The sequence below is a fragment of the Megascapheus bottae genome, chromosome 17 (genome assembly GCF_031878675.1).
Source record: "Megascapheus bottae isolate mThoBot1 chromosome 17, mThoBot2.hap1, whole genome shotgun sequence".
Lineage (NCBI taxonomy): Eukaryota > Metazoa > Chordata > Mammalia > Rodentia > Geomyidae > Megascapheus > Megascapheus bottae.
The window spans coordinates 31,253,077-31,268,206 of record NC_143525.1 but is presented as its reverse complement, the minus strand read 5'-3'; the positions used below and the strand labels follow the sequence as shown (position 1 = coordinate 31,268,206).

General features: G+C 40.4%; 2 protein-coding genes across 3 annotated transcripts in view; one reads left to right on the top strand and one right to left on the bottom strand.

Moving 5' to 3' along the window:
* Positions 1 to 10,272, top strand: part of Crlf3 (cytokine receptor like factor 3) — a 33,565-nt gene extending 23,293 nt beyond the window's left edge. For both annotated transcript variants that reach the window (XM_090350646.1, XM_090350645.1), the window contains exons 4-8: positions 302 to 479; positions 948 to 1,173; positions 3,158 to 3,290; positions 6,103 to 6,215; positions 8,094 to 10,272. In XM_090350646.1, the coding sequence (XP_090206772.1) occupies positions 302 to 479; positions 948 to 1,173; positions 3,158 to 3,290; positions 6,103 to 6,215; positions 8,094 to 8,350 (907 nt within the window). In that variant the 3' untranslated portion in view covers positions 8,351 to 10,272. The remainder of the gene's footprint in view (positions 1 to 301; positions 480 to 947; positions 1,174 to 3,157; positions 3,291 to 6,102; positions 6,216 to 8,093) is intronic.
* A 3,863-nt stretch (positions 10,273 to 14,135) lies between these two features.
* Positions 14,136 to 15,130, bottom strand: part of Suz12 (SUZ12 polycomb repressive complex 2 subunit) — a 42,505-nt gene continuing 41,510 nt past the window's right edge. The window contains exon 16 of the mRNA XM_090350644.1: positions 14,136 to 14,559. Coding sequence (XP_090206770.1) covers positions 14,214 to 14,559 — 346 coding nt within the window. The 3' untranslated portion in view covers positions 14,136 to 14,213. The remainder of the gene's footprint in view (positions 14,560 to 15,130) is intronic.

The window sequence follows — 15,130 nt, the reverse complement described above, 5'->3', positions numbered from 1 at the left end:
GGTAGCGCTTTGCCACTTGAATCACAGCTACCTAAAATATTTCATAAGTTTTCAACTCTTAAAAGGTCGCTTATAAATAGTAGCCAGGAGTTTGTTATTGCCTAGCATGCATGAAGACTCAGGTTTGATTTCTCAGTACCACACACTTAGAAAAAAGCTGGAAGTGATGCTGTGGCCCAAGTGGTAGAACTCTAGTCTTGAGAAAGCCCAAGGACAGTGCTCAGGCCCTGAGTTCAAGCCAGAACTGGCAAAATAAATAAATAAATACGTCTCTTAAATAAATGTGCTTTGTTTTCCTCAGCTTACCAGAAGTGCCATTACTGGTTGATGTGCCTTGTTTATCTGCTCAGTTGGATGATTCAGTTCTTAACATAGTGAAAGACCACATTTTTAAGCATGGAACAGTAGCATCTCGCCCACCAGTACAGATAGAAGAACTAATAGAAAAACCTGGAGGCATCATAGTACGGTGGTGTAAGGTATGTAATTCAGAATTGCAGAAGTGGGCTGGGAGTTTGGCCTAATGGTTAAAGTGCTTGCGTAGCATGCATGAAGACCCAGGTTCGATTCCTTGGTACCACATACATAGAAAAAAGCTGGAAGTGGTGCTGAGGCTCAAGTGGTAGAGCTCTAGCCTTGAGAAAGTCCAAGGACAGTGCTCAGGCCCTGAGCTCAAGCCCAGGACTGGCAAAAAAAAAAAAAAAAAAAGAATAATACAGAATTGCAGAAGTAGCTTAAGAGGAAGGTGTGGCTCAAGTGGTAGATTCCCCAGTTGAGTAAGGCTAATGCCAACCACAAAAAATAAAAATAAAATAATAATGGTGTATTTCTTTTGGTCTTCTCCGTCCAGCACAGCCCATATTCAGTTCATGGGCCTATGTGCTTGTTCCAGAATGTTTCCATTTGTTCTCTAGTTTTTTTACTTAACAGAAAACCTTTCTTTTTAGGTGGATGATGACTTTACAGCCCAAGATTACAGGCTCCAGTTCCGTAAATGCAACACTTCAAATCATTTTGAAGATGTGTATGTGGGTTCTGAAACTGAATTCATAGTATTACACATAGACCCCAATGTCGATTACCAGTTCAGAGTCTGCGCCCGAGGAGATGGCCGGCAGGAGTGGAGTCCTTGGAGTGTCCCCCAGATAGGTCATTCCACGCTGGTACCACACGGTATGCTGTTTCCTTCCTGCTTCTGGAGTATAGTGATGTTTAGGGATATTTATATTCCGTGCTACATGTAGCAGCATGCTGATCAGTTTTTTCCACAGGGTAAATCCTGAACTGCTGAGAAGAATAGGAATCATGTCTTTCTCAAAGTTCTTTTTGTGAACTTAGTTTTTATCAGCTCTTAACTTTAGAGTTCAAAACTAATGCTAGATAGATTCTTAGCATAGCATAAAAGTGACATTGAAAATACTGCATCGGCCATTGATTTTTTTTTTCCAAGTCCTCAATAATGTGGCTAGAGGCGTTTTCTTTGAAGTTTTATACTCTTTGAAGTTTTATTGTTTAAAATTAGGGCTGGGGGTTGCAGGGCTAAGAGTGCGATCTATTGGTAGACCGTTTGCCCAGGGCATGCACAAAGCCCTGGGTTGGATTTCCTGGTACCATATACACAGAAAAATCCGGAACTTGCACTGGGGCTCAACTGATAGAGTACTAGCTTTGAGCAAAATGTGTCCAAAGACAGTGTCCAGGCCCTGAGTTCAAGCCCTAGGACTGGCACACAAAAAAAAGAGAGGGGCCAGGAGTTTGGCCTCGTGGTAGAGTGCTTGCCTTGCATGCACGAAGACCCGGATTCAATTCCTCGGTACCACATACATAGGAAAAATCTGGAAGTGGTGCTGAGGCTCAAGTGGTAGAGCTCTAGCCTTGAGAAAGTCCAAGGACAGTGCTCAGGCCCTGAGCTCAAGTCCAGGACTTGCCAAAAAAAAAAAAAAAAAACAGAGAAGAAAAAGAAAAAATCAGACGCTGGGAAGTGATTTAGTGGTAAAGTGTTTGCCTAGCATGCATGAAACCCTGCATTTGATTCTTCCATACCACATAAATAAAAAAGGCTAGAAATGGCACTATGGCTCAAGTAGTAGAGTGCTAGCCTTAAAAAGAAGCGGGACATAGTGGGTCACGCCTGTAATACTAGCTACTCAGGATGCTGAGATCTAAGGATCGAGGTTCAAAGCCAGCCCAGGCACTAAAGACTGAAAGACCCTTATCTCCAGTTAATCACTAGAAAATGGGAAGGAGGGAAGTTGGGCTGTGGCTCAGGGATAGGGCAATAACCTTGAACTGAAGAACTCAGTGACAGTGCCCAGGCCCAGAGTTCAGGCCTCATGATACCCCCTCCCCCAAAAAAAGCTCAGTGACAGTGCCCAGGACCTGATTTGAAGCCCTAGGCCTGGGGGTACAGGTGGAGGGCGGAGAGGAATGCCTGTAATCCTAGCTACTCAAGAGGCTGAGATCTGAGGATCGTAGTTCAAAACCAGACCAGGCCGTTAATTAACCACTAGAAAACCGGAAGTGGTGCTGTGGCCCAAGTGATAAGAGGGTAGCCTTGAGTTGAAGAGCTCAGGGACAGTGCCCAGACCCAGAGTCCAAGCCCCAGGACTGACCAAAAAGAAGAAGCTCAGGGATAGTGCCCAGGAGCAGAGTTCAGGCCCCATGACCGACAAGAAGAAAAGAAAAATTAGTCTCTTTTCTTCATTATTACCCTTTTTTTCTGTATATCTCAGGTTGACCTTTAATTCCTAGGCTTACAGCCTCTCAAATAGCCAGGACTACAGATAATGTGCCACACACTTGACTACATATTTATTCTTTTTTTTTAATGTGGTACAGGGGATTGAACCCAGGGACTTGTGCATGTGTAATATGTTCCACTGTTAAGCAAATAAATTTGAACCATGATTTTATTAGCTAGGAGATAACAGTTGTTTGATTTTTCATGTCAGAATTATGTACTACTATACCAAGTGTTTTTTTTTTTGTAAATTGTGGGATAAACTGTGGTACCTTGTTACTGATTATTCTGTTTTGTTAAACATAGCCAGAACCCGTATGACAGTCATTTTCACTTTCTGGTTCTACTTATTGTATCTGTGTTGAAGTTATCCCAGAAGGGATTTTAATGATGTTGAATACATTTGCTTTTGAAAAGAGTGGACAGCAGGATTTGAGGGGTACAGTCTGAGCAGTCGAAGAAATATAGCCCTCCGGAATGATTGTGAATCCTCTGGTGTTCTGTACTCCAGCGCTCCAACCTACTTCTGTGGACAGACCCTGACATTCAGGCAAGTGGAGGTAGTTGCAGGTATAAAGAATGCAGAAGCTTAAATACAAAATGTCCTAAGTTCATTCCATCCTTTACAGATAGTGTTTCTTTTGGAAGTTATCTTTATCTGTTCCAGTTTTCATAATGTTATTTAAAAATGACTTGACATTATGCATAGACAATACTTGGGTTCAGTAGGTTTAGCTCTCATTTTCATTTGATAAATTTAGGTAAAAAGATTATCTCATAGCCAGTAATTCTAGCCAGTCAGCAGGCTGAGATCTGAGGATGGTGGTTTGGAGCCAGTCCCAGCAAGAAAGAAAGTCTGTGAAACTCTATCTCCAATTAAGCACCAAAAATAAATAAATAAATAAATAAATAAATAAATTAAGCTAGAAGTAGAAAAGCAGAGCTGTGCCTCAAATAGCAGAATTCTAGCCTTGAGCAAAAACAAACAAGCCAAAACCTCTAAAAGCCGCCACTTGCTCCATTCCACTGTGGCTCACACCTGTAATCCTAGACACTATAATCCTAGATACTTGGAGGCTGAGGTCTGAGGATCATGGTTCTAAACTAGCCCAAGCAGCTAAGTCTGGGAGATCCTTATCTCTATTTAACCACTAAAAAGCCAGAAATAATACTTGAAGCTCAAGTGATAAACTAGCTTTTAGCAAAAGATGTAAGGAATAGTGCCTAGGTCTCAAGTTTAAGCCCCAGGACTTATACACATTACAAAAAAAGAATATCTCATTCTAGGTACTCTGCTCACACCTGTAATCCTAACTACGCAGAGTAATCCTAACTACCCAGAAGGCTGAGATCTAAGGATTCAGATTCAAAGCCAGCCTGGGCTAGAAAGTCTATGAGCCTCGTATTTCCAATTAAACACCAAAAAAGCCAAGTAGAGCTGTGACTCAAATAGTAGAGTGAGAGCCAGCCTTGAGCAAATAGCTCAGGAGCAGTACCCAGGCTCTGAATTTAAGCCCCAGGACTGGTCTATGTGCGCTTGTGCACACGCGCGCACACACATACACACACACATCTCCTTAAAAGTCTATCTTAGGACCTAGGAGTTTGGCCTAGTGGTAGAATGCTTACCTAGCATGGACAAAGCCCTGGGTTCAATTCTTTGGTACCATATACACAGAAAAGGCCAGATTGTAGTTCAAACGAGCCTGGACACTAAAGAACATGAGACTTTTATCTCCAATTAATCACTAGAAAATGGGAAGTGGAGCTGTGGCTCAAGGAGTAGGGTGAACTGAAGAGCTCACCCTTGAGCTGAAGAGCTCAGGCATAGCACCCATGCCCAGAATTCAAGCCTCAGGACCCACCCCTCCAAAAAAATAATTAACTGGCCAGCTATTCAGGAGGCTGAGATCTGAGGACTGAAGCCAGGCCAGGCAGGAAAGCCTCTTTATCTCCAATTAACCACTACATAGCCAGATTAGAGCTATAGTTTAAGTAGTAAAGTGCTCTGGGCCAGGGTACTTGCCCTGAATTCAATTCCTAGGGTCAGCATAAAACAAAGGGAATGGGGAAGTAAAATTTGACTAAAAAGTAAGACTAGGAAAAATTAGAAGCAGTGCTGGGAGTGTGGCCTAGGGGTAAGAGTGCTTGCCTAGCATGCATGAAACCCTGGATTCGATTCCTCGGTACCACATAACAGTAAAAGCCAGATGTGGCACTGTGGCTCAAGTGGTAGAGTTCTAACCTTAAACAAAAAAGCTCAGGGACAGAGCCAGCCCTTAGTTCAGGCCCAGAACTGGCCAAAAGAAAGAGGGAGGGAATATGGAGGGGAGGAGTGGGAAGGAAGAAAGGAAAGTTTCATTCCATATGTTGTCTTTGTACTTTCTTGGTGGTTTAGTTTGATGTGATCTATCCTACTTATCTTTGTTGTTTTTGTTTTTGAGGTCATACCTTAGAAACCATTCCCAACACTAATGTTACGAGATTTTTCTGTTTTCTTCTAGGAGTTTTATGTTTTCAAATTTTACTTGTAGGTCTTTAATCAGCTTTGAGTTGGGTTGTGTTTTTTTTATTTTTGTCAGTTGTGGGGCTTGAACTCAGAACTTAAACTCTGTCCCTGAGTTCTCTTATGTTTTCAAATTTTACATGTAAGTCTTTAATCAGCTTTGAGTTGGGTTGTGTTTTTTTTTAATTTTTGTCAGTTGTGGGGCTTGAACTCAGAACTTAAACTCTGTCCCTGAGTTCTCTTTGCTCAAAACTAATACTCTACCACTATGAGCCACAGTGCCACTTCCAGTTTTCTGGTGGTTAATTGGCAATAAGAGTCTCTTGGACTTTCCTAGCTGGCTCGCTTTGAACCACCATTTTTAAATCTCAGCCTCTTGAGTAGCTAAGAATACAGGCATGAGCCACCAGCACCCAGCTAATGAGTTGATCTCCCCTCCCCCCCATCCTGGGGCTTGGTCTCAAGGCTTGGGCTCCATCCCTGAGACTCTCTGTGCTCAAGGAATAGCAGTATATCATTTGGGCCACAATACCACTTCCAGCTTTTTCTGTTTATATGGTAGTGAGGAATTGAACCCTGGGCTTTGTGCATGCCAGGCAAGCACTCTACCATTAAGCTACCTTCTCAACCCAAGGTCCCATAATCTTACAGATCATCATCATATATGGTGTGTCATTGACTTAAATGCCATTATGTACACTACAACTATGAAATATTTAAAACAGTATACAAAGTGTAAGCTTCTCAGTTGTATTGCTGGTCTTTAGAAATTAGTCTTTTTCAGCTAGCAACTATTAAGTATCACATTATATTCAGACCTAAAAGCGATGAGGTGACCTTTCTATGTCATTGACAGAGTTGAAACTGTGGGACAGCCGGACAGAAGAGACAGTATAGGAGTGTGTGCAGAAAAACAGAATGGATATGACTCTCTGCAGCGGGATCGAGCTGTGTGCATCAGTACAAATGGTAAGCGTGAGTGATTGTTGGTGAAACATGTTAATTGCTCATATAAAATAGGAATCTCTCCCAGTTATACAAGAGACATTTAGATCTTTCTTTTTTTCTTTTTTTTTCTTTGTGGGTCATGGAGCTTGAACTCTGGGCCTGGGCGCTATCTCTGAGCTTTTCAGCTCAAGGCTACCTCCCTACCCCTTGAGCCATAGCCCCACTCCTGTTGTTTTAGTGATTAATTGGAGGTAAGAGTCTCTCAGTCTTCAGAGCCTAGGCTGTCTTTGAACCTTGATCCTCAGATCTCAGCCTCCTGAGAAGCTAGGATTACAGGTCAGAGCTGCCATGCCCAGATTTTCTTTTCTTTTTGAGTGCTAGGGATGAAACCCAGATCTTGATACATATTAACCAAATCCTCTACGACTGACCTACATTCCACTGCCTTTATTAAATATTGCTTTAAAGCCTTTACAAATCATTTGGAGTTTGGAGGCATGGCTCAGATAGTAGAGTACCTGCCAATGTGTCCTACTGAGTTTGAGTCCCCATCTTGGGGTTTGGAGAGATTAATAAATAAAGCAAGTTAATGTTCCTAACTTCTTTCTTGTGTTTATGGCTGCAGGGATAGAACTTAGCACTCTACTACTGAGCTCCTTATCTCCCCCTCCCCCCCCGCCTTTCTACCTATGTTTTCAGGTGGAAAGTATTTTCAAATGATCGAGTGCTAGCTAGCCTTTAGCAAAAAGCTCAGGAAATAGCATCTAGGCCTTGTGTTATTACAAAAAAGAAAATAATTGTTTTTAAAAACATTGCTGTTATGGGCTAGGGAGTTTGGTGTAGAGGTGAAATGCTTGCACGAAGACCCAGGTTTGATTCCTCCAGACCATATATATAGAAAGAAGCTGGGAGGGCTGAGAGTTTGGCCGAGTGGTAGAGTGCTTGCCTAGCATGCAAGAAGACCTGGATTCAATTCCACATACATAGAAAAAAGCCAGAAGTGGTGCTGTGGCTCAAGTAGTAGAGTGCTAGCCTTGAGAAACCCCAAGGATAGTGCTCAGGCCCTGAGCTCAAGCCCCAGGAATGGCAAAAAAAAATATAAACAAATCTGTGAAACAGTAATGTTTTTTGTATTTGTTTGTTTGGACTCAGGGCCTGAGCACTGTCCATGGGCTTTCCTCAAGGCTAGTGTTCTAACACTTGAGCCACAGCACCACTTCTGGTTTTCTGGCAGTTATTTGGAGATGAGTGTCTTGGAGGCCGGGAGTTTGGCCTAGTGGTAGAGTGCTTGCCTATCACTCACAAAGACCCAAGTTCGTTCTTCAGTACCGCATACATAGAAAAATTGGAAATGCTGCTGTGGCTCAAATGGTAGAGCTCCAGCCTTGAGGAAAGCCCCAGGACTGGCCAAAAAAAAAAAAATTCTCATGGACTCTCCTGCCTGAGCTGACTTTCAATTATGATCCTCAGCTCTCAGCCCCCTGAGTTGCTAGGATTTCAGCCATGAGCCATAGGCACATGAGCCATAGCTTCTTTTCCTTCTTTCCTTTTCTTTCTTTCCTTCTTTTTTTTTTTGGGGGGGGGGTGGGGGGTGCCAGTCTTGGTGCTTGAACTTAGGGCCTGGGTCTTTGAGCTTCTTTGCTCAAGGTTAGCACTCTACTACTTTGACTACAGCTTCACTTCAGACATGATAAGAGTATCACAGTCTTTCCTGTCCAGGCTAGCCTTGAACCAAGATCCTTAAATCTTAGACTTCTGTGTGGTTAGGATACAGGATACCTGTGCTAGGAAGATGTTTTCTTTTTCTGAATTAGGAAATGATCTGTTATTAGTCATTAAAAAGCCATGTTAGTCTCTTATCCTTCATATTCATGGATAAATACCTCTCTAACATTTCAGGTGCCGTCTTTGTCAATGGAAAAGAAATGACTAATCAGTTGCCTGCAGTTACCTCTGGATCCACTGTCACCTTTGACATTGAAGCTGTGACTCTTGGAACCACCAATAATAATGAAAGTGGAAACTTTAAGCTCCGAGTAACTATTAGCTCTAGTAACAGAGAGGTTGTTTTTGATTGGTTACTTGATCCGTCTTGTGGTTCTCTTTACTTTGGATGTTCGTTTTTTTATCCAGGATGGAAAGTATTGGTGTTTTGAGAGTTTGGGTGCATGGCTTTGATTTAAAGGATTTACTCTAGTTATCCTCAGTGTGGTTGTAGCTGATTTTTTTGGTGGGTCATGGGGCTTGAACTGGGCCTGGGCACTGAGCTCTTCAGCTAATGGCTGCTGCCCTACCTTTGAGCAAAGCCCCACTTCTTGTTTTCTAGAGTTTAATTGGAGATGAGTCTCAGGTCCTGTTGTGCCCGTGGTAGCTTTGAACCTTGATCCTCAGATCTTAGTTAGGATTACAGGCATGAGCCACTGCACTCAGCGTAGCTGATTTTAAAAAAGCTAAACTCATGTCTGTGGCCATTGGAAATGAAAAGTATTTACAGATTCATACTCTTAATATTTTAATAATAGGCATGTTGAGCAGTATGGACAAGACCATAATGTAGTTTTGTTTTTAGCAAACTAACTAAAATGTCATAACACAATAAAAATGAAATTAGCTTTAAAAGTCTGGAAAAGTAAAAAATATTCCATACCCTTCCATTGTACTTTTTTTTTTTTAATTTTGTCAAGGTGAATTGTTTTGTTTTGTTTTGTTTTTCCATTGTATTTCTTAAAGTTGGTTATGAGAACAGAAAAACTGTTGTGCTGGGCAGTGGTGGCTCATAACTACTTAGAAAACTGAGATCTGAGGATTGTGGTTCAAAGCCAGCCAGAACAGGAAAGTCCATGAGGCTCTTATCACCAATTAACTGTCCAAAAACCAGAAGTGGTGCTCAAAGTGGTACAGCACTGTCCTTGAGCTGAAATGCTCAGGGACAGCATCCAGGCCGTGTTCAAAGTCAAAGCCCCATCACACACACACACACTTCATTGTAACATTTTATAAAGTCTCCATCAGTATCTAAGGCCATGTAAAGCTCTAGAATAAAACAGGAATAGGGCCAGCACAATGGCTCATAACTATAATCCCAGCTATTTGTATCCTCTATCAGGAGGATTGAGCTTTGAGGCCAATCTAGCCAAAAAATCAGTGAAATCTGATCCCAACAAACGGGGCGTTGTGGTGAGCATTTGTTATCCCCAGCTACATAGAGGGATAGTAGGCCCTCAGCAAAATGTGAGATCCTATCTGAAGAATAATAAAAAGGGATGGGAGCATGGCTCAAGGGCAAATCTAATGCAAGTCAGGCACCTCCTCCCTAGCAACTGTGAGGCCCTGAGTGGAAACCAGGGGTAGGAGGCAAAGGTCTGTCATATGCATTCACTTCTGTGTTCCCCACACCAGTTCTGTGTTCAGATATTTGCCTACAGTGTTAACAATTGTCCATGCTTGGTATAATTCCATCTGAAAAGCTTCATAATTTCTGTATGTTTTTTCTCTTTCTGTAAAGCTCGTGTCTGTGATAGGCAAGTATGATCTTTCATTCATTCTTGCAGTTGGATTCAAATGGCTTGGAAGCATTGGGAAGGATGACACTCATTACAGCGCATAACGAGTAGCACAGGGCAGTGGTGTCTGCTTCACGTGTATGTAATATACACACCTGTGTATCCAGCCACAATGAGTATTAGTGGATTCAGTGTGATGTCTTTTGGATAAATGGTCTTCCAATGGACCAAAGAAATATTGAGTAAATACTTGACCTATTTTTTAAAAGTTTAGTTTGTAAAATATTTATTTTAAGGACTTAATGTTAAAAAAAAAAAGTGGTCTTACTACCAACCTACAGATAGTTTTTCTATGAATTTTTGTTTCATTCTTATCAGTAACAGAAAAGTGGAGAAGCAAGCGTGCTATTTTTGTAAAATAATTTATTTGGGGAGTTGAGTTCCCTATTAGACAATCAAAAGCTTTTCTCCTTGCTTTTTCTTTTTAACATAAGCTTTTCCCATGTGTAGTGACTGTTAAGTTCTAGAAAGTAGATGCTTTGTCCAGCCTTCTGAAACAAAATAAACAACTAAAAGATACATGTGTGAATTGTTTGGTGAGATTTAATAAATCTAATGTAGCTTTTTTCCCCTCCCTTTTTTTTTTTTTTTTTTTTTTTTTGCCAGTCCTGGGCTTGAGCTCAGAGCCTGAGCACTGTCCTTGGACTTTCTCAAGGCTAGCACTCTACCACTTGAGCCTCAGCACCACTTCTGGCTTTTTGCTATGTATGTGGGGTACCAAGGAATCGAACCTGGGTCTTCGTGCATGCTAGGCAAGCACTTTACCACTAAGCCAAACTCCCGGCCCCTTTCCCCTCCCTTTTCAAAGGACCAACAGTGCCTTGTAGTTAGTCTTCTGATTTTTTTTTTTGTCAGTCCTAGGGCTGGAACTAAGGGCTTGAGCACTGACCTTGGGCTTTCTCAAGGCTAGAACTCTACCTACCACTTGACCCACAGCACCACTTCCAAATTTTTCTAGTCTATGTATGTGGTACAAAGGAACTGAACCCAGGTCTTTGTGCATGCTAAGCAAGCACTCTACCAGTAGGCCAAACTCCCAGCCCCATCTTCTCTACTCTTTGTAAGTTTGTACAAACTAGTTGTTTAACTCCATTTAACTGCTGACCCTTGTGTATTTGTGGTATCTGCTGTAAACCAAGGAAATTGTGAATTCCCAGAGGCTTTGTGTCTTCTCCAGAACCAACTTTAGTAGCATGTTAGAATTACCTAGAAAGCTATTACAATGAGAAGAAATTCTGACTTAATTGGCCTCAATGAAGATTGGTTTTTTCCCCCACTCCTTTTAGCAACTAGTTGTTTCTACAGGAATTTTTTTTTGATACTATACTTTATTCTGGAGTTACAATTTTTACTTTCCTTGTCTTATGAAATCATAAAATACCAGGTTAAAAATATTAAAAGGCCAGGAGTATGGCCTAGCTGCATGCATGAGACCCTGGGTTCAATTCTTTGGTACCACATACAGAGAAAAAGCCAAAAGTGGTTCTGTGGCTCAATGGCAGAGCGCTAGCCTTGAGCAAAAGTACTTAAGGACATTTGCCGGGCCCCGAGTTCAAGCCCTGGGACTGGCAAAAATAATTTTAAAACACTAGTCCTTTAAAAGGCAACCACAGGGTCCGGAGTTTGGCCTGGTTCATTCACATTTACTCTCTCCCCTAGCCTTCTCCCACATTTCACTGGTACCCATCCACCCATCAGCCTATGCGAACCTATTTTAGGGCCTTCACTAGTATCAGGCATGCTTGGATGTACGTGCTGGTCCTGGGGCTTGAACTCAAGACCTGAGCACCTAGTATTTACTATTTGAACCATAGTTCCACTTCTGGAAGTCTTTCATGGGCTTTAAAGCCTGGGGATGGCTTTGAACCACAGATCTCAGCCTCTAGAATAGCTTGGGTTACAGGCATGAGCCACCAGTGCCCAGCTTTAGATATACACGTTTGGCTCAGAAAAGAAATAGCCTTAGAAGCATATATAAGTATACTCAGATGCCTACACATGTACAGGGGAAAAGGCATTACTGGAGTACCTATAAGGCAATCCCCAGCACTGTGAAAAAAAGTTTTAAATTGATAGCTCTACATTCTTATCACCTGATTCATTACTTGAGATTATTGGACTTTTGATCCTAACCAGTTGTGAAATCAGGGCCTGGGCACTCTCCTTGGACTCTTAAATCTTTTGAGGGAAGAAGGGGGTTTGAACTCAAGGCTTCCTCCTTTCCAGGCAGGCACTCTACTAATAAGCCATGCCTCCAGCCTTTTTTTGTCAGTTATTTTTGAGATGAGAGTCTCACTTCCCTGCATATATATGCCTAATTGCAACAGTTTGCCTGTTTTAGGCTTCCCTGTTCTAGTTAGAATGACAGTGAAGTACCAAATCATGCCTGGCCTGTGTCAAAACAATGTGCACATTAACAAGGCCTAATAATGACAAACCAGCAAAAAGGAAAAAAGAACACAGCTTTTATATTATTGAGCTTTATGTACAAAATCATTTGATTTCAAATAAACATTTAATGTAAAAACAAATGTTCTTTAAACTGAATTTCTTTTACATCTACTGTACCATTCAAATGCTTTATCATCTTACATGATTTCTTCAAAATCTGTTATCAAGGGTACATATAGAAAAGCATTTTTTATAAATAGAAACAAAGGCTTTTTTCAGCTTTTATTATAAGATGACATAAAAAGTTTACTCAACAGAAGTAATTTCATTACTATTTGGGGGAGGGAATCACCAACTTTTTGTGCAAACAATGCTAGCCTTCTTTTAAGCATTAAGAGCATTAACTGCTTAAGAAATGACATAAGCAATAATTCTACACCTACATCTCCCCTAAAATAATCTATTTTTTCTTTTTTTACATATGTGCACAGCTTTAGCAAATTAAAGCCCGAGAGAAATGCTGAAAACCCACTACCCAGAGGCAAAATGGGAGTTTACTGTAACTCCACAGGGAGTCAAGGAGTCTGTAATGAAAGCTGCAGTTTCCCTCTTTTCTATTATTTTTTAACACAGAAATCAATGACTAAGAACTTAATACTGGATGACAAATCACATCCACATTATTAAATAGCCTCACAGTTAAACACATCTTAAAGACCAACCAAATCAGTATTTACACATTTTATAAATTTCTGAAGACACCATTAGAAAGCTTATATATCCCTTCATGAAAGAAAATAGGGGACTGCATCTGATGGTGGTGGAATGAAATAAAAAGAAAAACCTGTATTTACAGCAGCATTGATCCTTTATAAATAAAGAATATGAAAATGCAACATCTTTAAAGGACAATAAAAAAATTGAGGTGATGTTACTCAACCACAGTGCTTGGAGTTGGAATAAAACCTATTGGTGCTTACTCATTAATGTGCCAGTAGTGAAACTGCTTTCTGTTGGAAAAAAAAATCCAACCATATACATGTGCGTAAACCACACAACACAGGGCAAAACTGCTCCAAACAATTCAAGTCAGCTTATCTGTATTGGATATTCTGATCAGAAAATACATTACAAAGACATCCTTGCAAAGAAAAAAAAAGTATAACATTTTCTGGTTCATTTTTATAATGTCCCTACGCCCTCCTGAAAGTGGCATATTAAAAATCTCAAACGACCTCCCTTCATTTATAAACCTAATGTAAAAATGTGTACAGCAAAATTTTCCATGTGATTACCCAACTGATAAAAAAATGAAAGGAGAAAATGTTCAAGTTTTTTTTTTCCTTTTTAAAAATATATTGGGTATGCAAAGCAAAAAATTACCCACCTGAAAGCCAATGCCAATAATCCTTTTAAGCTCAGACAAGACCCGGGACCCGGGTCAAAGGTGTGGAAGGCAGTACCTTCTCCAACAGGCCAAGATGAACAAGTGCTACTTTGCAATTGAAACATGTATTATGACATCAAATACCTTGCGTTGTGATTTTTCATTCTAAATCATTAACATGATTTCAAAATCAAGGATCAAAGTTTGGCTGCAAGTATTAATGCAACCTCAATTCTTCCTTTTGTAAAAGGGTTCTAGAAAAATTTTTTTCAAAAAAGGAAAAAAAAGCAAATCACAGCCCAATTTTCCCTCCTCAAAACACCTCATGATTACAAAGTAGAAAAATACCCAGTCACAGATGCCAAAGCATAATAATTTAAATATAGGAAATTTCTAGATTAATTCAATATATTTCTTAAGACAATATTGCAGTTATAATACTTCCTTTGAAGTACTGCTTATCGTGCTCAAAAAAGTTTCAATGACATCAATACAGTGGGTAAGCATGTACTGCTGCATGATGAAGTAAAGCAGAACCTTGACACACATCCTTGTGGAAATCATTTACTTCATCGCATGTGCCTGTTTGGAACCTAACATAGAATAACTCCTCCTAGAGGTTGAATTCCCTCAAATGCAATCAGTGTCTGTCCATATATATGGTTAGATTTGCTTTTTTCAGAGTTTTTGTTTTTTGCTCTGTTTTGAAACCCCTGAGACACCATCTGTTTCCAAAGCTTTCTCTTTTGAGTTCATTTCACTAAATCCATTTGCTGTCCCATTCTGTTCCTCAGGTTCCTCTTCATTTGCAGGGGAAGCAGATTCTCCTTTTTCTAGCTTTTGTTGCATTTCACGGAGCTTGGTAACAGCTTTATCTATTGACATTATGCTAATAAGATTAAAGTCATGCATGCTGACCAGATGAAGCATGAAGTTTCGACATAAATTCTTCTTAATTATTTTCTGTCCATAATTTTCTACAAACAGCATACAGGCATGATTCATTTGATTGTCAGCAATAAACCTATTTAATAAAAACAAATCATTAACAATAATACAAACACTTTTAGCCAAATGATATAGTGAAATCCATTATGGAACAATAGGACATATAACCTAGCCAGATGCGGTGACTCACACCTGCAATCCTGGCTAATCACGAGGCTGAGGTCTAAGCACTGGGTTCAAAGCCAGCCCTGGCAGGAAAGTCTCTGGGACTCTTATCTCCAATTATAACCAAACAACTGGAAGTGGAGCTATGGCTCAAGTAGTAGTGCCCAAGGATTATGCCCCAGGACTGGCACGAACAAACAAAAGTCAGGTTGAGATTCATTCACCTGAAAACCCTAAACATTTTAGCAATTTTTAAAAGGTGATTTAATCTAACCAGACCTTAAACAGAGCTATTAGCACATCTATTAGCACAGATGTTTTTTCTAGTTTTCCTAATGAAATGACATATAGTAGCATTAAAAGAATAAAGTATCTCCTTTTCTCATCACCACTTCATGACCTCTCTATAATCACTAACTGTTCTCCCTTTTATTCCCTCCACTGATCCTGAGAAGTGTGTCTATACAATTTCAGATCACAGA